This window comes from Pongo pygmaeus, chromosome 22, assembly GCF_028885625.2.
Source record: "Pongo pygmaeus isolate AG05252 chromosome 22, NHGRI_mPonPyg2-v2.0_pri, whole genome shotgun sequence".
Classification (NCBI taxonomy): Eukaryota; Metazoa; Chordata; class Mammalia; order Primates; family Hominidae; genus Pongo; species Pongo pygmaeus.
Window position 1 is genome coordinate 45,239,932 of NC_072395.2, and position 21,088 is coordinate 45,261,019.

At 45.1% G+C, this 21,088-nt stretch overlaps 1 protein-coding gene and 1 non-coding gene across 2 annotated transcripts in view; both read right to left on the minus strand.

Moving 5' to 3' along the window:
- Window positions 1–16,173, minus strand: part of URB1 (URB1 ribosome biogenesis homolog) — an 80,918-nt gene extending 64,745 nt beyond the window's left edge. The window contains exons 1-5 of the mRNA XM_054468497.2: window positions 15,922–16,173; window positions 9,698–9,837; window positions 8,489–8,640; window positions 7,606–7,738; window positions 2,605–2,701 (exon numbers count right to left, since the gene is read on the minus strand). Of these exons, the coding sequence (XP_054324472.2) occupies window positions 2,605–2,701; window positions 7,606–7,738; window positions 8,489–8,640; window positions 9,698–9,837; window positions 15,922–16,063 (664 nt within the window). The 5' untranslated portion in view covers window positions 16,064–16,173. The remainder of the gene's footprint in view (window positions 1–2,604; window positions 2,702–7,605; window positions 7,739–8,488; window positions 8,641–9,697; window positions 9,838–15,921) is intronic.
- LOC129022749 (small nucleolar RNA SNORA42/SNORA80 family) lies at window positions 1,350–1,485 on the minus strand. Its single transcript, XR_008496545.1, has one exon. It is a non-coding gene; the product is annotated as a small nucleolar RNA SNORA42/SNORA80 family (small nucleolar RNA).
- Window positions 16,174–21,088: the final 4,915 nt, after the last annotated feature.

Below are 21,088 nucleotides of genomic sequence, written 5' to 3' on the forward strand. Positions count from 1 at the left end.
GGTGGTGCGCACCTGTAGTCTTACTGTAGTCTTAGCTACCTAGGAGGCTGAGGTGGCAGGAACACCAGTACCCAGGAGTTTGAGGTTGCAGTAAGCCATGATCGCACCACTGCACTCCAGCCTAGGCAACGGGGCAAGACACTGTCTCCAAAAAAAAAAAAGAAATCAAGAGCACCTAAAGATGAACCAATGACCGAACTTTTTAAGAAGCTCAGTAGGTCTTTAGTTCTATTTTACTTTTCTTTTCTCATATTAAAATTAACTAAATACTATTTGAAAGAGAATGTATGGTATAACAAACTAATAAAATTTCTCTCTTGCTTAGACTTGCTGAGATGTGTTTAAAAAGATGGTCATCCTTTTTTAAGTTGGCAGTAGAATTTTGGGTGATTTAGTTTGTTTACTTTTTACTTTCCCTACTTTTCAATCCCCAAGGAAATAGCCACCAGAGCTTGACACTGTATCATTATTAATACAGTGGTGACAATGGGCAGAAGCAGCAAAACAATTACAATTTTCCTTGCTACATACATGCTTACTGGGCACACAGAATTTCTACAAAAGCAAATTCATTATTTGTGAAAAAGGAAAAATCAGAAAATACCAGACAAACCAAAAGAACAAGTCAAAGCTTCAGTACCGAGAAGTTAACACTGTTAACATCATCTGAGTTAACTATTAACCTTCTGATGTATTCATGCTATTCTATGAGTAAAATGAGACCGTACTTTTCAGTTTTATAACTCAGTTTACACCCAATCATATATCACTAAAAACTTTGAAATCATTAAGTGCAGCAGGTTTTTTTTCTTTTTGAGACAGGGCCTCCCTCTGTCCTCCCAGGCTAGAGTGTAGTGGCGCAATCTCGACTTACTGCAGCCTTGACATCCCAGGCTCAAGCAATTCTCCCACCTTAGCCTCCCAAGAAGCTGAGACAACAGGTACACAACAACACGCCCAGCTAACTTTTGTTTTTGTTCTTTTTTTTGTTTTTTTTTTGGTAGAGACAGAATCTCACTATGTTGCCCAGGATGGTCTCGAGAACTCCTGGGCTCAAGCAATCCTACAGCCTCCAACTCCCAAAATGCTGGGATTACGGGTGTGAGCCACCACAGCCAGCCTCTAGAGTATTTTTAATCGCTGCATTCCATCTTATGAACAGTCCCCAATTTGCTCAGCCAATTCCTTACTGGTGGATAGTTAGAAGTCCCATTTCCAGCTAATAGAAATATTATTCCCTAACAAAACCTCTACTCACATCTTTAATTATTTCACTAGACATATATGACTAGACATGGAATTGCAGGATCAAGTATCTTAAAAGTTTTTTTAAATCTTTTTTCTTTATCTATTGTGCAACCCACTTCAGTGCCAGCAGCCTATGGGCACAGAGGCCAGGCAATGGTTCAGGGCTACAGTTTGCTCTGGCATGGGGTACTATGAGAGGTCCAGGGGGACGGGCCCATCATAAATCCAAACCCATGCATAAGCACCTTAGAAGTTTTGATGCGTACGGCCAAACTTCCCAGCAGAAACATTAAACTGTAGTACGTTCCAGCCCTCTTCAACAGTGTAAATGGTACCAACTGTCCTTGAATAAAAGGCCAGACAGCTGAAATGACCCACAGGAATTTGAAGAAACTACTGGCCCTGACAGCAGCAAGACATCCTGAACCTAGTGCCTGGTAACAAGTAGGAAAAAAAAATCTGTCTGCTGCATTATGCAGAGACCACATCTCCACTCTCACGCTGCTCCACGACAGCAGCAATGGAGCGCCCCACACAGACCAGGCTGACCACATACAGGGTGACCACCGCCTGCACTCTTCTCCTAAATGGTCCCAGCAGTCACGTTCCAGGGGCAGTTCAGATCTCCCATCCTGGGAGGGAGAAGAAGGGCTGGAGACCCAGACACCCTGGGTACAGCACCCTGCTACTCCTCCTCAATAACTCTCAGAGTTCCGGCCAGGACATGGGACTGTTCCTCACCTCCCCACAGGCCAGGATTCCAGGGAATCTTACTAAGCAACTGCCATGTGCTGAGCTAAGTGCTGCCATTTATCATCTTAGTGAATCTCTTGATAAAATGCAAGGGGCCCTAGTAGATTAAATGATGCCAAGCCTCACTCTAGGGACACAGCCACCAAAAGGTGGTCAAGTTGGAATTCTCTGAAGCCTTGTTACTGATATTCTCGTAACACAGGGCTAAGCCACCAAAGAAACTAACTTTATTTTTTAAAACTACAGCTCCCAAGGAAATCCAGGTAGCCAGGGCTATGAGCCTGAGTAGGTTCCAGAGCCATAAAGCCTCCTTTGTTTGCCTGATTCTGCCTCTCTGAGGTCTGCATTTATCCTCTGTTACGGCATCGTTCAGCATTCCAGACGGCATAACAGGAACAACTCTGTTCACTCTGACCAGTGATATCAAAATGGTACTGACCAAGGCTTTGCACCCACTCACCCACCTCCCTTTCCCACACCCTTCAATCTGGTGTACACAGCAACTGCAAAGGCTGCAGACTTTTTTTGAACTTGGAAGAAACGGTTTGCAGTAGGTTTTTCAAAACAAATGGGCTTTCCTAAGGGACAAGGGAGTACACCTACCTTTCACTTCCAACACCTGCACTATAGTGCTGTCATCACCCACAATTAAAAAGGAGAGAGCAAACTGAACGTAGGCCTGCCGAACGTCGTACACTCCCTAGAGGACAAAGGAGACCTACATGTCACATGCATATTCCACATACAGCCAAAGGAATCAGCAACACAGTGGCCAAGCACACCCCTCCCGTCTCAACATCACCAGCCCCCCCGCCTTGTCCCCAGTCACCAGGGGATGCAAGTCTGAAACCAATGCTCATTCTTCATGGAAAGTAAAAAATTTTTTCTATTCTCTTTCCCTGGTAATCTTCTCTACTTTCCTTCTCTTTCAAGCCCTATTCTCAATACAAAAGTATGGGTAAAAAATAGTAGTGTTCCTTTCACTGACTATAACACATACATTTTCATTTCTTGGCCACTTTGGTGTACAGCAAGACTCTCAGCCTGCCTAGATCCATCTCCTCTCGCTTGCTGATGAAAATAATCTATGTTTTTGAAAATCCAGAGATGATGAAATGGCTGGTACTGCTTTTGGTGAGACATCAATGTGGTGATGTCTGGTTTTTATGAGATATTATAAATAACTTATTAGCTCATACCACAAACCAAAGCACAGATGCTGTCATGTTAACAACCCTGTTAGGCCTTCCCAGGGTTGTAGCCAGCACTGTCCACAGGCATCAGCCACCAACCAGGGCAGTGGGCACATTTGGGGAGGGCCCCAACACCGTGACAGCAGCCAGTGCCTCTGGGAAGTTGCTGATCAGCTTCCCCTCTTAGTATCATTAAGACAAAGCTGTGTCACATCACTCCTCGTTTTGTATCTAAGGAACTCAAGGCATGTGATCATGTCAGTCTCTCATCAGCTGTTCCAGAACTAGCAGGTGTGCCTGGATCCTCCATTGCTTACACCCAGCACTATTCTCTACTTCACAGTTACTCCAAAGATACCTTCATTCACTGCCAAGAAATAAGTTAATATCACAACAAATCACTGCCCCAAAATGTCTGGGAAAATTAAGGAGTAATCTCTGCCTTCCAGATGGTTCTGTTCCATTTAGTAGTAGCAGGAGAGGCGGTGGCAGTAGTAGTGATGATGAGGAGGAGGAGGAGGAGAACAATGTTTACAGAGCACTTACTATGTGCCAGGCACTATATCAAATGCTGCACATCCGTTATCTCATTTACTCTTCATAACAGCCTGAGGGAGAGATGCCCACACCACACCCATTTTACAGATGAGAAAACTGAGGGTTCAAAAATTCAGCCAGACACAGTGGCTCATGCCTATAATCCCAGCACATTGGGAGGCCAAGGAGGGTGGATCACTTGAGGTTAGGAGTTTGAAACCAACCCCGCCAACGTGGTGAAACCCTGTCTCTACTAAAAATACAAAAATTAGCTGGGTATGGTGGTAGGCACCCATAATCCCAGCTACTCGGGAGGCTGAGACAGGAGAATCACTTAAGCCCAGGAGACAGAGGTTGCAGTGAGCAGATATCACGCCACTGCACTCCAACCTGGGCAACAGAGCGAGACTCCATCTCAAAAAAAAAAAAAAAAAAAAAATTTTCACTCAAGGTCACACAGCTAATTAAGTACCAAAACTGAGATAAGAAGTAATTGTACAAACATACTACTTATGTTCAACTACAGAGAAGTTCTTCCTTCTTCACAAGATTCTGTGGCATTTTCCATTTTCATTTCACTTTTTCTCAGGGTGCAAGGACCATACTTGGTACCAGTTAGGTCTCTGTGCAAGTCTTTAATTAATTCCATCTTATTTTGTTGGGTCTGTTTCTTCTGGAGAAAAGGAAGGCTATCCAACCCATGCTCCCTAATATGTGGATCAAGGCCTTGCACACTCACTACATTTATTGAGTTTATCCCTGTCCATGTCACACAGCATCTCAGCAAGATCTTATTACACCAATGCGAGTTTCTTCCAAAACTGAGACCTTCAAACTATCCTCTCTGTTCTGAGGACCTATCTGTGTGTCTCATCACAATAAGGAGTTTGCCTCCAATGATCATTGGTGCTGAGAATGTGCAGCACTTCCATAGTGTCAGCAACGCTCCAGTGCCTTAACCCACCAATTCAGTTTTTATGAAACACTCATTCCATTCAAGATGCCATCATCTCAGGCCAAGAGAGGGTGCAAAGTTTACCCAAGATATTGTCCCTGTCCTCAGGAAGCGTAAGCTGCTCCCAAGCCATCCCTATGCCTCATTGTTCAAATAAACATGCCATCTAACTCAAGCAGTTAATTCTCTTGACCTACACATGCCCTGTGTTCCAGATGAATGCTGGTAAAATGCTAAAACTTGCCTGGCAAAATTAAATTCTGTCTTTTCCCTGCTAGTGGAAAGTTCCTGTGCTTTTATTTTGTGTCCACTGAAGTAACAGTACTGGGAGTCAGGGCCCTGGAATGCTGGTCCAGGTTTTCTGCCATTCTAGATCTTTCTATGCTGCTGGTACACAGCAGAACTAGACCTCCTGTGGGTCCCTCCAGCAATGAATTTATAAATGAAAAGGGATTTAGTTATCGCCTCCTGGCTTCCATCTTTTATACCCCAGACAACTCCAAATTTCCTGTCCTGACATGATGGAGGAAGTGGGTAAGATCCCCAGGACACAGCAGCTGCCCACTCTAGGCTCTAGGCTCTGCCACTGTCGTGGCCCCCTGGGGCTCCGTCCTCTGTCTCCAGTCCTCTCCATCAAAGGCGTCCCACTCCTACTGCAAGTGGACCACATGCCTGCTCTTCATTCTCACCCTGTGACCTCACAGGGTTATTATTCCAGGAAGAAAATGTCCTGAACTCCTCAGGGCTTGTTCTGCAAAACATTGTCTAAAACAGACCAAAATACATTTGGTAAAACTGCTCTTTGGCACAGGATTTTAACAATGCTTTCTTTGGCTGGATGAATATTATCTATAACCCTCCTTCTTCATGAGGTTTTAATAATTTCCTCCAAAATGTTAACATATATTCATTTAAAAAAAAAAAAAATCCCTGCCAGCACTTCAACAACTAAATAGCATTAAAAAAAAAAAAAAAAAAAAAAAGGGCAGGGGATGGCATGAGGGAGAAAAACTCAAAGACTCAAAAGGGATCAAAGATATTTAAGAAACATATCAACCAAATGCAATGTAGACTTTGTTTGGATCCCGATCTGAATCACAAAGCGTAAAAACATTTTTGAGATGGAAAAAACCTGAGACCAAACTGAGTAATAGATGACAGTGAGAAATTATTAATGTGTTAGGCGTGATAATGGCACTGTGGTTTCTGTTCTTTAAAAGGTCTTTTTCTGTTAGAGTACATGCTGAAATATTTATAGTGAAATATGATTCACATCTGGGATTTGCTATAATTGACTGCCCCAGAGGAAACTGAAAAGGTGGAGGGTGGGGACAGTGGCTGAAGCTGGACAGCTGGTACAGGGGTTCCTCACGCTGCTCTATTTTCAAATGTTCCTAACAGTTCCTTATTAAATGTAATGTCTCAACTCCATTTCCTATAACATATAAGGTATCTAAGATACTTATTACAGATTACACAATGAAAGTAAAAACACTTTCAACTTGACTGTAACTCCCATTTTACAGATCCGGGAGAGGTAAAATAATGTGCCCTGAGACTCTGAGATGAAACGGCTTGTGTGTGGCCCTACAGCCGGGGTTCAGGACGGGAAGCCCTTTCCCACGCTGCCTGGGCTCCTAAAGTCTATTTCACTTAGACGGCTGGGAGGGCTGAGATCAAAAGAGATGGGTGGGGAGGGCATCTGATGGATAATTACTGCCAGGCTTACTGCCAGGTAAGACCAAAGAACCGTGATATTTGCCCTAGTCTGCAAATAACACACACATTCTTTTTATTAGAAATGTATTTAAACGTCAGGAGCCATTACTCATTGAATGGAATTTGTTGACACATGGATAAAACATAGTATCTAAGAGACATTAAGACCTGGAATTTTTTTCCTTAGAGAATACCTTATTTGTAATTCCAGTAAAACCCTCAACACCAGGCCAATCTCACACAGCCATAAAAGCTACTTGGTATTATCAACCCTCTAGTCCAATTCCCGGCAATGTAGAAACTCTTAGTTCCCAGGGATACTGACAGAACAAGGCAGCACACGGTTATAGAAGTGAATTATTCTAATGTGGTTCTTCACCGTGGCAGATGGGATGGGCTGATACCTGTCCCCTTATTCTTTACGTTCAGGAAGAGGGTGATACTCTGGCCAGGGCTGTTCACAGCACTGAATTCCAGCAGGGGAGCTGATATGGCAACCAGAAGAGGCCCTTCGACAGACAACCTGCAGCCAGCACACGCGACGGGAGGATGCCCTCTCTCAAGCTCAGGAGTCCTCAAAGTGTGCCTGCTCCCCAAGAACCCTTCCAAACCCAAGTGAAATTTCAAAAGCCACCAGGGAATTTTTGTTTCACAGGTTTCCTGAAAACCAACCATCTACACTCCCATTTTCTTGGGTACAATCCAACCTTTACCCATCACGAGATTGTAACTGGGAGGCAAAAGTCACTTATTAAAAAGCCATAAAAGTCCTCTTTGAGGACGTCACTGGCTTAGAGCTTCAAGGGCTTTCTCCGAGGTGGGCAGAACAGGAACAGAGGACTGGAACACGCTACAAGCTTCAGGGCCACGGGCACATGGAGGGTATTTCGTTTACCAGGAGAGGAGATACCCACAGCTAAGTCATCCTCACAACCAGGAAGGCCCTGCGCCACTCAGCCCCCAGGAGCTTCCTCAGATGTCCCCATTGTTCAGGCTCTGCCAGTTTCTGGCCCTATCGCCAGCCTGAAGTGAGTCCTGTCCTCATAGACAGATCCTGTGGCTGCTGACACACACCCCTCTACATAGACACCTCTCATTTCATCTGCGTGGGGATCAGGGCCAGAGAATGGAGGAAAAACCACTACAGTCCTCTAAGGGAAGGAGACCCATGGAAGGCACGAGGCACTGTGGTCCCCTCACCTTTGAATCCCTCTTGGTCACCAAGGTGTACAAGGTCTTTTTATTCAAATCAAAATGGCTGCAGACGTCCCTGGCAGCTTCCGGACCCTGGGTCACCATGGCGGCCATCAGGCTCAGGCAGGCGCGAGCCAACCTGCACAGAGAACCAGAGGAAATCAGACACGTCAAGAACAGCTGAAGCACAGAGCCGCCTCACACAAAGCCAGCTGCGAGCTGCTTGTGTTACTTGCTATCCCTAAACCAGAAAAAAAGAAGGAAAAAGACACGCTCTTTTTTTAAGGAAAAGAAAAAAAAAAGCATAAAGATTCAAAATAAGGCTAACAATTAAAACTAAGTAGGATTAAGAACATAAACACAAGATTTGAAGACGGACATTTCTCTCTGGAGTGAGCCATCGCGTGATCAACAGACCACACCTCAGTCCCTGTGACCGCAGAACACAGAGCACAACTTCTTCACAAAACCGCCTCTGAACACGAGCTCTTGGCTGTCTTTCCGTTCTGCGGTTACCCAGATTCCATGGTTTCTTGAGCACCTGCTACATGCAAGGCCCTGTTCTAGGTGCTGGGAAGGTGGCATTTTATATAACAGGCAAGACCCTGCCACATGCACCTAGGATTCCAGTAGAGGGAGTCAGTCAACAGATATAGCAGCAAGGACAGTGGCAGGCAGGACAAGAGGGACAAGGGGTAAATAAGAGAGGAGTCAGGGACAGCCAGGGCTGGTCCACAAAGGAAGGGTGCAGAGACTCGGTCACTGTGGCCTCGGAAACAGCTCAGCTCTCCTCTAGCCATAAAGGTAATGACCAAATGCACCTGCGGAGAGCTGAATGCAGACCAAACCCAAAGGCCCATCCTTTGTCACGCCAAGGCAGACTGCCTACCTGTAACCTGAGGCATACAGGGACTCACAGATGAGCTTCATGTGGTTGTTCATCAGCTTTTTCACAATGTTGGTTCCCACAACATGGAAATGTGAAAGATCACTTGCTGTCCGCAATAATATGGCCTCAAAAACTTGAAATATTAACATCGTCTGCAAAGACAGAATTGAAACGCTTAGAAATTGTCTCATTTCCTTTCCTCCTGTACATATATGCTCCTTTTGTCTTAGCCATAGTTACTTGTAGGCTTAAAGCCTTCAACATGAAGGATGAGGCCCACCCAGATCCTGAGTCAAAGGTGACAGCTTGGCAGGCTGACCTGCAGGACCCAGGCTCTGCATGTAGCCCCACTCCCACAGTCCAGCAAAATAAAGAACAGCTTATTAGGGCCAGGCGTGGTGGCTCACGCCTGTAATCCCAGCACTTTGGGAGGCTGAGGTGAGCGGATCACGAGGTCAGGAGATCGAAACCATCCTAGCTAACACGGTGAAACCCCGTCTCTACGAAAAATACAAAAAATTAGCCGGACGTGGTGGCAGGCGCCTGTAGTCCCAGCTACTCGGGAGGCTGAGGCAGGAGAATGGCATGAACCCAGGAGGCGGAGCTTGCAGTGAGCCGAGACTGCGCCACTGCACTCCAGCCTGGGCAACAGGGTGAGACTCCATCTCAAAAAAAAAAAGAAAGAAAGAAAGAAAGAAAGAACAGCTTGTTTACAATCACAGAAAATCAAATGAGAAGAAAATTCTCTTAATGACTGGGTCTCATTCCTTTAGAGATATTCAGGTCTACATCCTTATAGCAATAACCCTGAGATTTCAACAGGCACATCAATATCCCAATGTTCGATCTCTTTGGAATCAGAAAACAATCATCAATTCATTATGTGTTGTGAGTCTGTGACACCACATGTTTTATGTTTCCCTTTTGTTTAAATAAACCATACTGAAACCAAGTATATTTTGATTAGGAATCTATGATCCTTCCTTCTGATATCACTCATCAAATGTTAATAATAAGTGAGAATTTTCCACTAAAATGCTTTCAAAGGTCATGGAGGCAAAAAATGAATACATTCCTACAGCACAGGGACAAAGCATCATTTTCTATACAAAGTTGGTAATGGAAATTTCTATCACATTTTTCCTCATCAAACTTAACAGCAGCATTAACTTTTCTTCTCTTCATCAAGCCATGTAAGGAACAACATACTTCACTTTCAGGTCGTTTCTCTCCACTTAGGAGCTGGAAAATTTCCGCACACTCAACAGAAATCTTTATATACCCTTCCACAACATCATACACATCTTCTCGTGGTAGTTTCTTGGCAGCGGACACAAACGCTTCCAAGCCTGAAAAAAAAGTTATGTTCAAACGTTAACAAGGTCAATCTTCTTAGAAACAATCACAGCCGCCACTGCAACCTGCTTTCCCTATTCTGTGACCTTCCCCGATCCAACTACACTGCACGGAAGCTACTATGAATGCTATCAACTTAACTGTTTCTCTCCAAAATTCATGTTGAAACCCTAAACCCGGCCGGGCGCGGTGGCTCATGCCTGTAATCCCAGCACTTTGGAAGGCCGAGGCGGGTGGATCACCTGCTGCTCTGAGTGCACTGGCACACGGAGTGTCCGTGCTGCACCTGGCCCACGGTCAGCATGCCAAGCATCAGCTGACATCGGTGCTCTTTCAAAACCCAAAGGAGGGCACCCCACTCGAGTGTTTCCCCATAAGGCCACCCCAGAAGTTCCCCACTCAAAAATCTCCCCTCTCAACAGCCTGAGGATTCTACTGCCCTTCCTGCAATGAATACAACCTCCCCTCCCCCACCACTGACACCTGAATCTGAACCCCCACCACAACCCCACCCTACCAACTGGGAGCCACCTGTGTGCCGCTGCCCACAGAATTCTCCCGCCAGAACCTGTTCTACAAAACTGCCTTTCAGCGAATCACTTGAACCTGCCTCTCAGAGAATCACTTGAACCCGGGAGGTGGAGGTTGCAGTGAGTCGAGATCACACCACTGCACTCCAGCCTGGCAACAGAGTGAGACTCCGTCTCAAAAACAAAACAAAACAAAAAAACCCTGCCTCTCTCTGGTTCTATTCTTTGGGCCACACTTATCAAAACTAGGAAGGCAGGGCATGGCAGTGGGTTAGAAGCCGCATGAGAGCATAAGCTAAACGTAACACATCTTACTGGGGCCTTCATCTCTTCTGGGGAGTGGAGACTTCACCTTATTCAAAAAAAAAAAAAAAAAACACAGAGGAAGGGACTAAATATTTCTATTAAAACACACTTAGTAATTATCAATACAGCAAAATGTAAAATGCCACAACCTTTAAGAAATACACTACAGTCTTCATAGACACATCAGAACAGGGTGGTCAGCTTTAGGGAGTGTCTGAGCATCCCTAAGGGGTCCTTCCTCCTCTGCCCTGGGGCCACAGGCAATGGATCTAATCCTTCTTTCCCACATCAGCTGCCATCACCCTAGTCGGCACCTCTGAAGACCAAACACTTCCTTTAACCTCTCTTCAGAAATGACAGTTTCAAACTCCTTCTGTGTTCAGGTCACTCTCTATGTTCCCTTGAAGCATGAGGCCCAGAAAAGGGCTTGGTACTGCAGGTGAGCTCCACTAGCTGAGCAGAGAGGACCAACACATCCTTCCTCTTGGACAGCAATTCTGCGTGTCTCAGATTCAAGTCCCTGACGCTGCTAAGCAATATCTGCCCGGGGACGCATGAGCAGGACCTTACACCAAAAACATACCAGAAAAGAACAAAAAATGGAGCCAGACTCCTGGGCATGAATCCCCGCTCAGCCACTTACTAGCTGCATGGTACTGAGTAAGGCACTGAACTCTGAGCTTTGGGTACCTCACCTGTATAACGGAACAAGAACAGAACCTACCTGACAGGGTTTGTATGAAGCGTAAAAAGGTTAATTTACACATGAAGCATCCAGCATCACACTTAGGGCAAGGTAAACCCTCAAAACATAAGCAGCCCCCCAGGTGTCCTCAGCAGCAGCAGTGAAAATCCAGTCACATTCGGCCGCTGCCAGCCTCACAGGTGTTTTCAGATCCCATTTTATGCTGCAACATTTTCCACAGCAACCACCGTCATTCCTTTAACAGTCACCGAGCAAGTGCACATGGCAGGCGCTGCTCTGAGCGTCAGGGCCAGACTCCATTGCCGCCGTCTGCAGCGTGGTCTGGTGGTGATTATGAGCAAGAGCCATGGGTGTTCTGGCCAAGGTGACTGTGGTCACAGGAGCTCAGTCGGCACAGGCACCTTGGGGTCGTGCATAATACCTACTCTGTCCCTCAAGAAAACACAGAATGCAAGCGATAGCAAGGGCTGTCAACACAGAAAGAGCAGTGCAACTACTTACTCTTTTTTAAGGAATTATTCACCAAACTCTAGCATGTAACTCCCAGCATTCCAGAGTATTACAGGGTGGAAACTGCTGGCCTGCTACGTTTGCCATCTTTACGGGTTCATCTTTCCATACACCATTTACTGGGCACCTACCAGGTGCTCCAGGCATCACAGGGGGTGCCCGAGACGTGCTGGTGAGCAAATTAGAAATGACCTCTACCCACATGGTCCTTACAATCTAATGATAGAGACCAATGTGAGTATTTATTAAGCCCCTACTGCAATCACTTACATAGACACATATGGCACCTGAAGTAAGTGCTATGAAGCAAACATCAAGAGTGTAATGAGGACTGTAACTAGGGAACATGATCTAGATTAGAGGGTTGGGAAGGTTTCCTCTGAAGAAGTAATGCTGAACCTATTATTAATAATAGTAAACGTAAATATTGAGGGGGCAGAGGGTGAGACCACATTCCAGGCGCCAAGGCTGGAGGGTACACTGGAGCCAGGTGAGTGGGGACAGGTGATTGAGTGAGTGGGGAGGGCAGCCTGAGATGAAGTCAAAGAAGCAGGTGGGGCTAGATGAAGCAATGGAAATGACTGGATTTTATCCTAAGGGCAGTGGGATACCACTGAAGGGTGTCATGAGAGGAGTGACATAATCAGATTTGGAGTTCTGAAGGATCATGACTGCTGCACAAAGCACGGGCTGTAGGGAAGCAAGAGCAAGAGAGACCAACTCTGGGCAACTCCAGCCGCGGTCCCAGCAGGGACTGATGATGCCTGGACTAGAATGATGATGAAGGAAAGAGGAGGAGTAGACAGATTCCAGAAATTCTCAGGAGGAGAATCAACCACCAAGGCCAGGGGATAGATTGATGCAGACGGAGGGTTCTGGCGGGAACATCCAGCTAATCAGAATTACCACTTATGCAGTGGGGAAACCAGAAGCAATGTAGGGAGAAGGAGATCAAGAGTTTAACCATTAGTGTACTCTCTTACAGTATGGCCTTTTCTCTATCACCAGTGGAGTCGCGGGCAAACACTTTCAAAGGAACTGGCTTAGAGTCAAACCCTTCTTGATGGGGGATCCTCCCACAGGCTGACACTGCTCCACTCTGGAATATCCTCAGTCCTTACCAATCTAACCCGGCAGCTCTTGTTCCTCCACTACATGAAGGGAGCATCATCAGAACCCTTCCCTCACATGCCTGGTGAAAACAAAGTTTCCTAACAGCCATCAACTTCACTTCCCTGATCTTCCAGCAATCCTATTATAGGAGGTTATGAGAGCATATCAAGAGGAAGAGAGGAGGAGAGAATCCAAGATACAGACCAGATTCAAACACAAGTTCAACACAGCCTCAAACAAGGGATCCACACTTTCACCCATTGACTCAGCTTTGCCCCATCTTTCATCTACTCACCTACACCCATGCCCTGTCAACCCGGGTTTCCTTCTGACATGTGTTCAAATGATGTAGCACCTGAATGTCATGAGGCTCTCTGTGCAAGACCATGAAATATAGATACTACATCTTTTTAACAATTAAATGTGCTCTTTCTTCTGCCAGAAAGGTTCCTGTCCCTGTCCCATCCTACAATCCTTTTGGAAAGCCACTTCCTCTGATGGCCAGTGATGATGAGCATTTTTTCATGTGTCTTTTGGCTGCATAAATGTCTTCTTTTGAGAAGTGTCTGTTCATATCCTTTGCCCACTTTTTGATGGGGTTGTTTGTTTTTTTCTTGTAAATTTGTTTGAGTTCACTGTAGATTCTGGATATTAGCCCTTTGTCAGATGAGTAGATTGCAAAAATTTTCTCCCATTCTGTAGGTTGCCTGTTCACTCTGATGGTAGTTTCTTTTGCTGTGCAGAAGCTCTTTAGTTTAATTAGATCCATCAGAAAAATGCAAATCAAAACCACAATGAGATACCATCTCACACCAGTTAGAATGGCAATCATTAAAAAGTCAGGAAACAACAGGTGCTGGAGAGGATGTGGAGAAATAGGAACACTTTTACACTGTTGGTGGGACTGCAAACTAGTTCAACCCTTGTGGAAGTCCATGTGGCGATTCCTCAGGGATCTAGAACTAGAAATACCATTTGACACAGCCATCCCATTACTGGGTATATACCCAAAGGACTATAAATCATGCTGCTATCAAGACACATGCACACGTATGTTTATTGCGGCACTATTCACAATAGCAAAGACTTGGAACCAACCCAAATGTCCAACAATGATAGACTGGATTAAGAAAATGTGGCACATATACACCATGGAATACTATGCAGCCATAAAAAATGATGAGTTCATGTCCTTTGTAGGGACATGGATGAAGCCGGAAACCATCATTCTCAGCAAACTATCACAAGGACAAAAAACCAAACACCGCATGTTCTCACTCATAGGTGGGAATTGAACAATGAGAACACATGGACACAGTAAGGGGAACATCACACACCGGGGCCTGTTGTGGGGTGGGGGGAGGGGGGAGGGATAGCATTAGGAGATATATCTAATGTTAAATGATGAGTAAATGGGTGCAGCACACCAACATGGCACATGTATACATATGTAACAAACCTGCACGTTGTGCACATGTATTCTAAAACTTAAAGTATAATTAAAAAAAAAAAAGAAGAAAAGAAAAGAAAAGCCACTTCCTCAAGGGAGCCTTCTTTGAGCTCCCAGATTAGATCCAAGGCCTGTTAAACACCCTCAGGCACCATGTACCTCTCCTTTGGAAAACTCGTGCTTGAAACTGTATGTATGTGATTTTACTGACCAATATCTGCCTGCCCCACTCGACTGTTTGTAAGCCCCACAATGGCAGATGCTTTTTGAGATTTTTATTCATCACTTTAACTCTACTGTAGCAAATAATAGCCTCTAGTAATACTTAATGAATTCGGAAATATATAACTCTATGCTAAGTATCATCTTCCTAGCTGTGACTAGCAAGTACAGGTATCAAAGTTTAAAAACAGGCCAGGTGTGGTGGCTCATACCTATACTCCCAGCCCTTTGAGAAGACAAGGTGGGAGGATTGCTTGAGACTGGGAGTTCGAGGGCAGCCTGGACAACATAGTGAGATTCCATCTCTACAAAAAGTAAAAAAAAAAAAAAAAAAAAAAAAAACATAGCTGGGCATGGTGGTGTGCACCTACAATCTCAGCTACTTGGGGGGCTGAGGTGGGAGGACAGCTTAAGCCCAGAAGTTCAAGGCTGCAGTGAGCTATGATCGTGCCACTGCACTTCAGCCTGGGCAACAGAGCAAGACCCTGTCTGTTTAAAAAAAAAAAAATCAGGACAAAAATTGGAAGTTGAAGATATTTTGGCCATTAATTTAACAATTTATTTAACATGGGAGAAAAACTGCCACCGTTTTATTTTAGAGCAATGCTTCCACATGGCAACACGTTCAATTGCGTTTTTCCCAAACCATGTTACTTTCCAAACGATTACAAGCAGTCGTGAAGGGTGGTCATACTTTACAAAAAGTGTAATTAAATTATAGAGTCGGCTTCATCTCAGTCACTGGCCCATTCCTGGTCAACTGACAAGTAGCTGTGGTGGCCTCTAGTAGCTTGTTACAAGTTATCAAGTCAGTATGAGTGTCGGGGGATGGAAGCCTTTGAAAACGGTGCTGACGGCCCAAGGAGTAGCAAACTATCTCATGAACCGTCCTGAGCTGACTCGGTAAGGACTCAATAGAGAAGGACACTTCATTTACTTCCCTGACAACTGCAATAAAGAGGTTTTACAGCTTGCTGAGGGATGCTGCCTGGGCAAGGGAAATAAATGTGTTGTAACATGAAACTGTCCCAATCAAGCAAGTCGGGGCCCTCTCGCTGTCGCCGACAGTCCAGAGCAAGGAAGTACACAGCAGTCCTGAACCTCAGTTTTCTGCAAACCAGAGGTTTGCCACTGAGCCTAGGTGACCCGAAAGCTGCAGAAAGGAGGGGCTGTGCCCGGCACACGGAGGCCACCTCGCCAGCCTGTGGTCCCGACCCTGCGCCTGCCGCCCCGGACTCACCTGGCCCGGGGCCCTGCGGGTCCTTCAGCTGAGCCTTGAACCGCACGCCCGTGAGCTCTTCTTTGCGGGCCCGCTTGGCTGCACCAGCGGAGGAAGCCGCGCAGTCCTGGCCGCCCGGGGCCTTCCTCTTGGGGACCCCCATGGCCGAGAGGGCAGAAGCGCGACGGAAACGACACACCTGAGGGGACCCGGCAGGAGCACTAGCACAGACAGCAGACACGCGCTTCAGGCCCACATGGGGCAGGAAGGGGCGGGGCTGGCGGAAGAGGCGGGGCTCGGGGAAAGGCCGGCGGAAGGGGCAGACCCGCGCGAGGCTGGGACCGGCGGAAGGGGCGTGGCCTGCAGAAGGGGCGGGCCGGTGGGGATCCAGAGTGTTGGGGGCTCCATGTGAGTTTGCTGTCGCGGTTGTCCCGGTTACGGCATGGGGCGAGCGGACACTCCACGACGCTCCCGCCCCTGGCTGCAGGGTTTGGGGTCCACCGGGGCGCACTTCTGATCCCGGTGACTCTTCGGGTGCTCTTGGCCGGAAGAACTCCCAGACCTTTCACTCCTGGCCTGGCCGGTCCGCGAAGACTGGGGCCCCGGCTTGTCCAAGCAGCACGATGAGTAGTTCTTGACCCGAGGTCGCCCTGAAGGTGTCGCATGAAGAGCTTGCTTCACACACAACAGGATTCGATGCTTTGCCAATTCGAGGCCCTGGTGGCTGGCCGGGAAGGTGGATTCGCCTTGGCTAGGTGCCAGGCAGGTCCCCCTGTGCGGGTGCCCCTGACTTCGACCCCTACCTTATGTCACAGCCCGAACCAGATCGACTGGTCTGGTAGCATGTCACTCCAGACTGTCCTCCACCCCATACTTCCCCAAACTGATGGGCTGTTTGTGCCGTGCAGGGTGGGAGAAGAAGACCAAACGAAGTAACGTCTGTAAAACCCCTTCCGGGACAGCGTAAGGCCTCCACATCTAAGTTCCTGTCATTAAAATGGAGACAGCAAAGCCAACTCTATCCAATCCTTGGGACTGTTATGAACAGAAAATGATGCAAGGTATGAAAAACTGCTTTGAGGAGAAAAACAACACTGTGTTTTTGGAAGATGTTATTGACTTGTGAACCTCATTAAATGCTGTGAAATAAAATGAAAGTAAAAATAAGTAAAAACAGGCTGGTACATATTTTAATACGACTTCATCGATACGTAGGTATGTGTCCAAATAAACCATGAACCAGCGCATTAGATAAGTAACTTGATGATTACTGAAATTCTCCATCAGGTTGTCCTCTAGTCTAAGAAAATCGTGTTTCATATTCTGTAAGCAGATGTGTTTTGAACATCTGAGGATGTGGGCTTTTGTGGCCTATTGGGGTTTCAGAGTTTCTAGTAGAAAAAGCACGTGTGTTGACGCTGAGCCTCTGTCCCGACAAGATGATTGTGGCTGTGGAGATGTCTATGTTGTAGGTAGGTCAGAGAGAGGGTGTCACCCCCAGCAGATACGAGCTAATGCAGCAGTGTTAAGAGAGGGGGATATGCTCAAAAAGTCATCTGTAAAAGGCAACACTCATTAGTGAATACAGACTTAATTCTGACTGATTATCCACACTGGTCCTCTTCTCTGGTTAATCGCTAACCACTCACTTTGTTTTCTGCCATGGTGGTCCCAATCAAAGAGTCATCAGAAAGAGCTAGGAAACAGTCAAAAGCCCTGAGTTCAGTTTCTGCCTGTGTGACCTTGGGCAAATTGCCATGTCTTTGCACTGGTTTGCTTTACAAACAATTAAAGAGCGTGAGGAACTTCCCAGGATTATCCAGCTAGTAACTGGTGGAGCCAGGACTCACCCAGTGTATCCTAGTCCCAAATTAAAAACAAAGAAACAGAAGTTGGCAGTGCCCATTTACAGCCTTAGCCAGAGATGTATGGATGGCAAGTGTGGCTCAGAAGTGCATTTGGATGTTTTAGACTAAGTTAATGCCGTGAATCATTGATGCCGGGTTAACCCTTTGTTCACATATGAGGTTCACCAACCTCTGGATAGTGACTTGTCTTGCCATATCAAAGCTTTGCATTATTTGCCTCCAGGAGCATTCTGGTTTGTTGCAGACTATGTGGTACTGCTCCTAGGACATTCTAAGCTGAGGAAAAAAGCCCGAGGGCTTTTGTACTTGTTCCCTCTCTTTGAAACTCTTTGCCCAGAGCTCAAGTGGCTCAGATGTGGACTTTTCCTGTACGTACCTCACTCTCTGTCTCCCAACCTTTCTCGATTGGGCCTATTTATAAAGACACTCACTAACTCCAACTGAGGGCTCCACCCTCATGAGCGAATCACCTCACAAAAGGCCCCCCCCCCCACCAAATAATATCACACTGGGGATGGGGTTTCAACATAATGAATTTGAGGGGGACACAAACATTTAAACCATAGCACTTTCCCAACGTGAAGATGATTTTTCAGTTAAGTTCTAACAATCTTTTCAGAAACAGATAATTCTCACCTTGTGCCGTTTGTTCCACAAAATAAAAAATAAAGTATCCCAACATCTTTCACGAGGCTCATATAACCTTAAATACAGAACAAGCTAAGGATAACACAAAGTATGAAAATGATGAACTTATTTCAAGTATGGATATAAATACGTGTAAATAGAATATTAGCTAAGTGAATACAAAACTGCACTTGAAAAAAAATACAAGAAATACAAGGATATAATATCTTGCTTATATAACTCACCACAATAATGGATTAAAGGAGAAAAATCCATTATTATTTCAATAGATGGAAAAAGACATTTGAAAAGATACCTATTTATGATTTTTAAAATTCACATAAAACTAGGAATAGAAGGACTTTCCTTAACTTGGTAAAGATTATACACCAAAAACCTGCAGCAATTGTCATGCACAATGGGAAAACTATATGAACTTGAATTATGACTGGAAACAATAGGAAAAACAGGGATGTCCACCATGCTACTATCTATTACGAGAGGTCGTGGCTAGTGAAATAAGGCAAGACAAAGAAATAAGAAATGAAACTGTCATCTAATTGGAAAATTCAACAGAAATGCAAACTAAATAAGAATTTAGCAAGGTTGTCAGACATAAAATCAGTTACCAAAATTGGTAGCGTTACCTCTACATTAGCAATAGCTAATTTAAATATGTAGGAGAAGCTGGGTGTGGTGGCTCATGCCTGTAATCCTAGCGCTTTGGGAGACTAAGGTGGGAGGATCACTTGAGCTCAGGAGCAACATAGTGGGACCTTGTCTCTACCAAAAAAAAAATTTTAAGTAGCTGGTGTGGTGGTGCACATTTGTAGTCCCAGCTAGTCAGGATGCCAAGGTGTGAGGATTACTTGAGCCCAGAAGACTGAGCCTGCAGTGAGCCAGATTGCACCACTGCACTCCAGCCAGGGCAACAGAGGGAGACCCTGTCTCAAAAAATAAAATAAATATAAAACAAAAATAAATAAATATGTAGTAGAAAACAAAGCACCATTTAGAAAGAAAAAAACCCTACAAATTCTCAGAATTAAACTAAAAAGACTGCACAGCATCTTTAAGGACAAAATTGTAAAATAATATTTGGTTAAATAAAGATACATACTATGTTCACAGAAGAATGTCTTCACATTGTAAAACTTAATTTTTCCTAAATTAAGCTGTAAACTATTACCATTCCAATAAAAATTAAATTCAGAAAACCATAATATATTCTTATGGAAAAATAACAATCCAGGAATAGCTAAGTCAGCTTGACAAGACTAAAGGGGATCTTACCTTATGCATGAAGACGTATCTCGAAGTTGCAATGGTCAAATTAGATTGGCAGTGGCAAAAGAACAGACAAATAGGCTGGGTGCAGTGGCTCACACCTGTAATCCCAGCACTTTCGGAGGCCGAGGCAGGCAGATCACAAGGTCAAGAGATTGAGACCATCCTGGCCAACATGGTGAGACCCTGTCTCTACTAAAAAAAACCATAAATTAGCTGGGCATGGTGGTGCATGCTTGTAATCCCAGCTACTCGGGAGGCTGAGATAGGAGAATCACTTGAACCTGGGAGGTGGAGGTTGCAGTGAGCCGAGATCGTGCCATTGCACTCCAGCCTGGGCAATGAGAGTGAAACTCCGTCTCAAAAAACAAACAAACAAAAAACAAAACAAAACAAACCAACAAAAAACAGACAAATAGCCCGGTGGAATGGAATACAGACTCCAAAACAGACCTATATAATGGAGGTACAGGTTAACAAATCTGAAACTTCTTTTTACATATCCTGGAATTGAAAAATAAGTAAATGGATAAAGGATGGTGGGAGCCAGGTTTCACACTGTTGGAAAAGGAAGTTACATATAAGCAAAAGGGTAAGACTAGAACGGCCCCTGTGATACTGGATTAGAGTTGGAAACATCAGCACGATCTCATGTTTAGTTTAATATAGGTAGAGATGGATAGGTACAGAAATAAGTATAAATACATATTCTACCTGGGTTTGTACACATGCATATACTTCCTAGCTCTGTTCACTGGTAGGGCCTAGAAGCAGTCACACCCCAGAAGCAATGAGCACACTCAGTGCCCAGATCTTGGTTTCTAATACCATTATCAAATAAAAAGAACCAGGGTGGGTGTGGTGGTTTATGCCTGTAATCCCAATATTGTGGGAGGCCAAGGTGGGTGGATCACCTGAGGTCAGGAGTTCAAGACCAGCTTGGCCAACATGGCAAAACCCCCACCTCTATCAAAAATACAAAAATTAGCTGGGTGTGGTGGCGTGCACCTGTGATCCCTGCTACACAGGAGACTGAGGCAGGAGAATTGCTTGAACCAGGGAGGCGGAAGTTGCAGTGAGCCAAGTTTGCACCACTGCACTCCAGCCTGGGTGACAGAGTGAGACTCCATCTCAAAAAAAAAAAAAAAAAAAAAAAAAAAAAAAAAAAAAAAAAAAAAAAAGAAAAAAGAAAAAAAAAACACCATAAAAATAAATAAATAAATAAAAATAAAAAGAACCAGGGCTCCTTATAGAAATGGCTGATTCTAGGGCTGGGACAGGGAACACTTAAGGTGAGTCTGGAGTATCTTGTAGTATCAGAAAGTAAGAAATGCTTCAAAAACAAAAGAATGGAGCTATGTCAAAGAGTCACAGGAACCAACTTGAAAGAACTCCCAATGGAACAG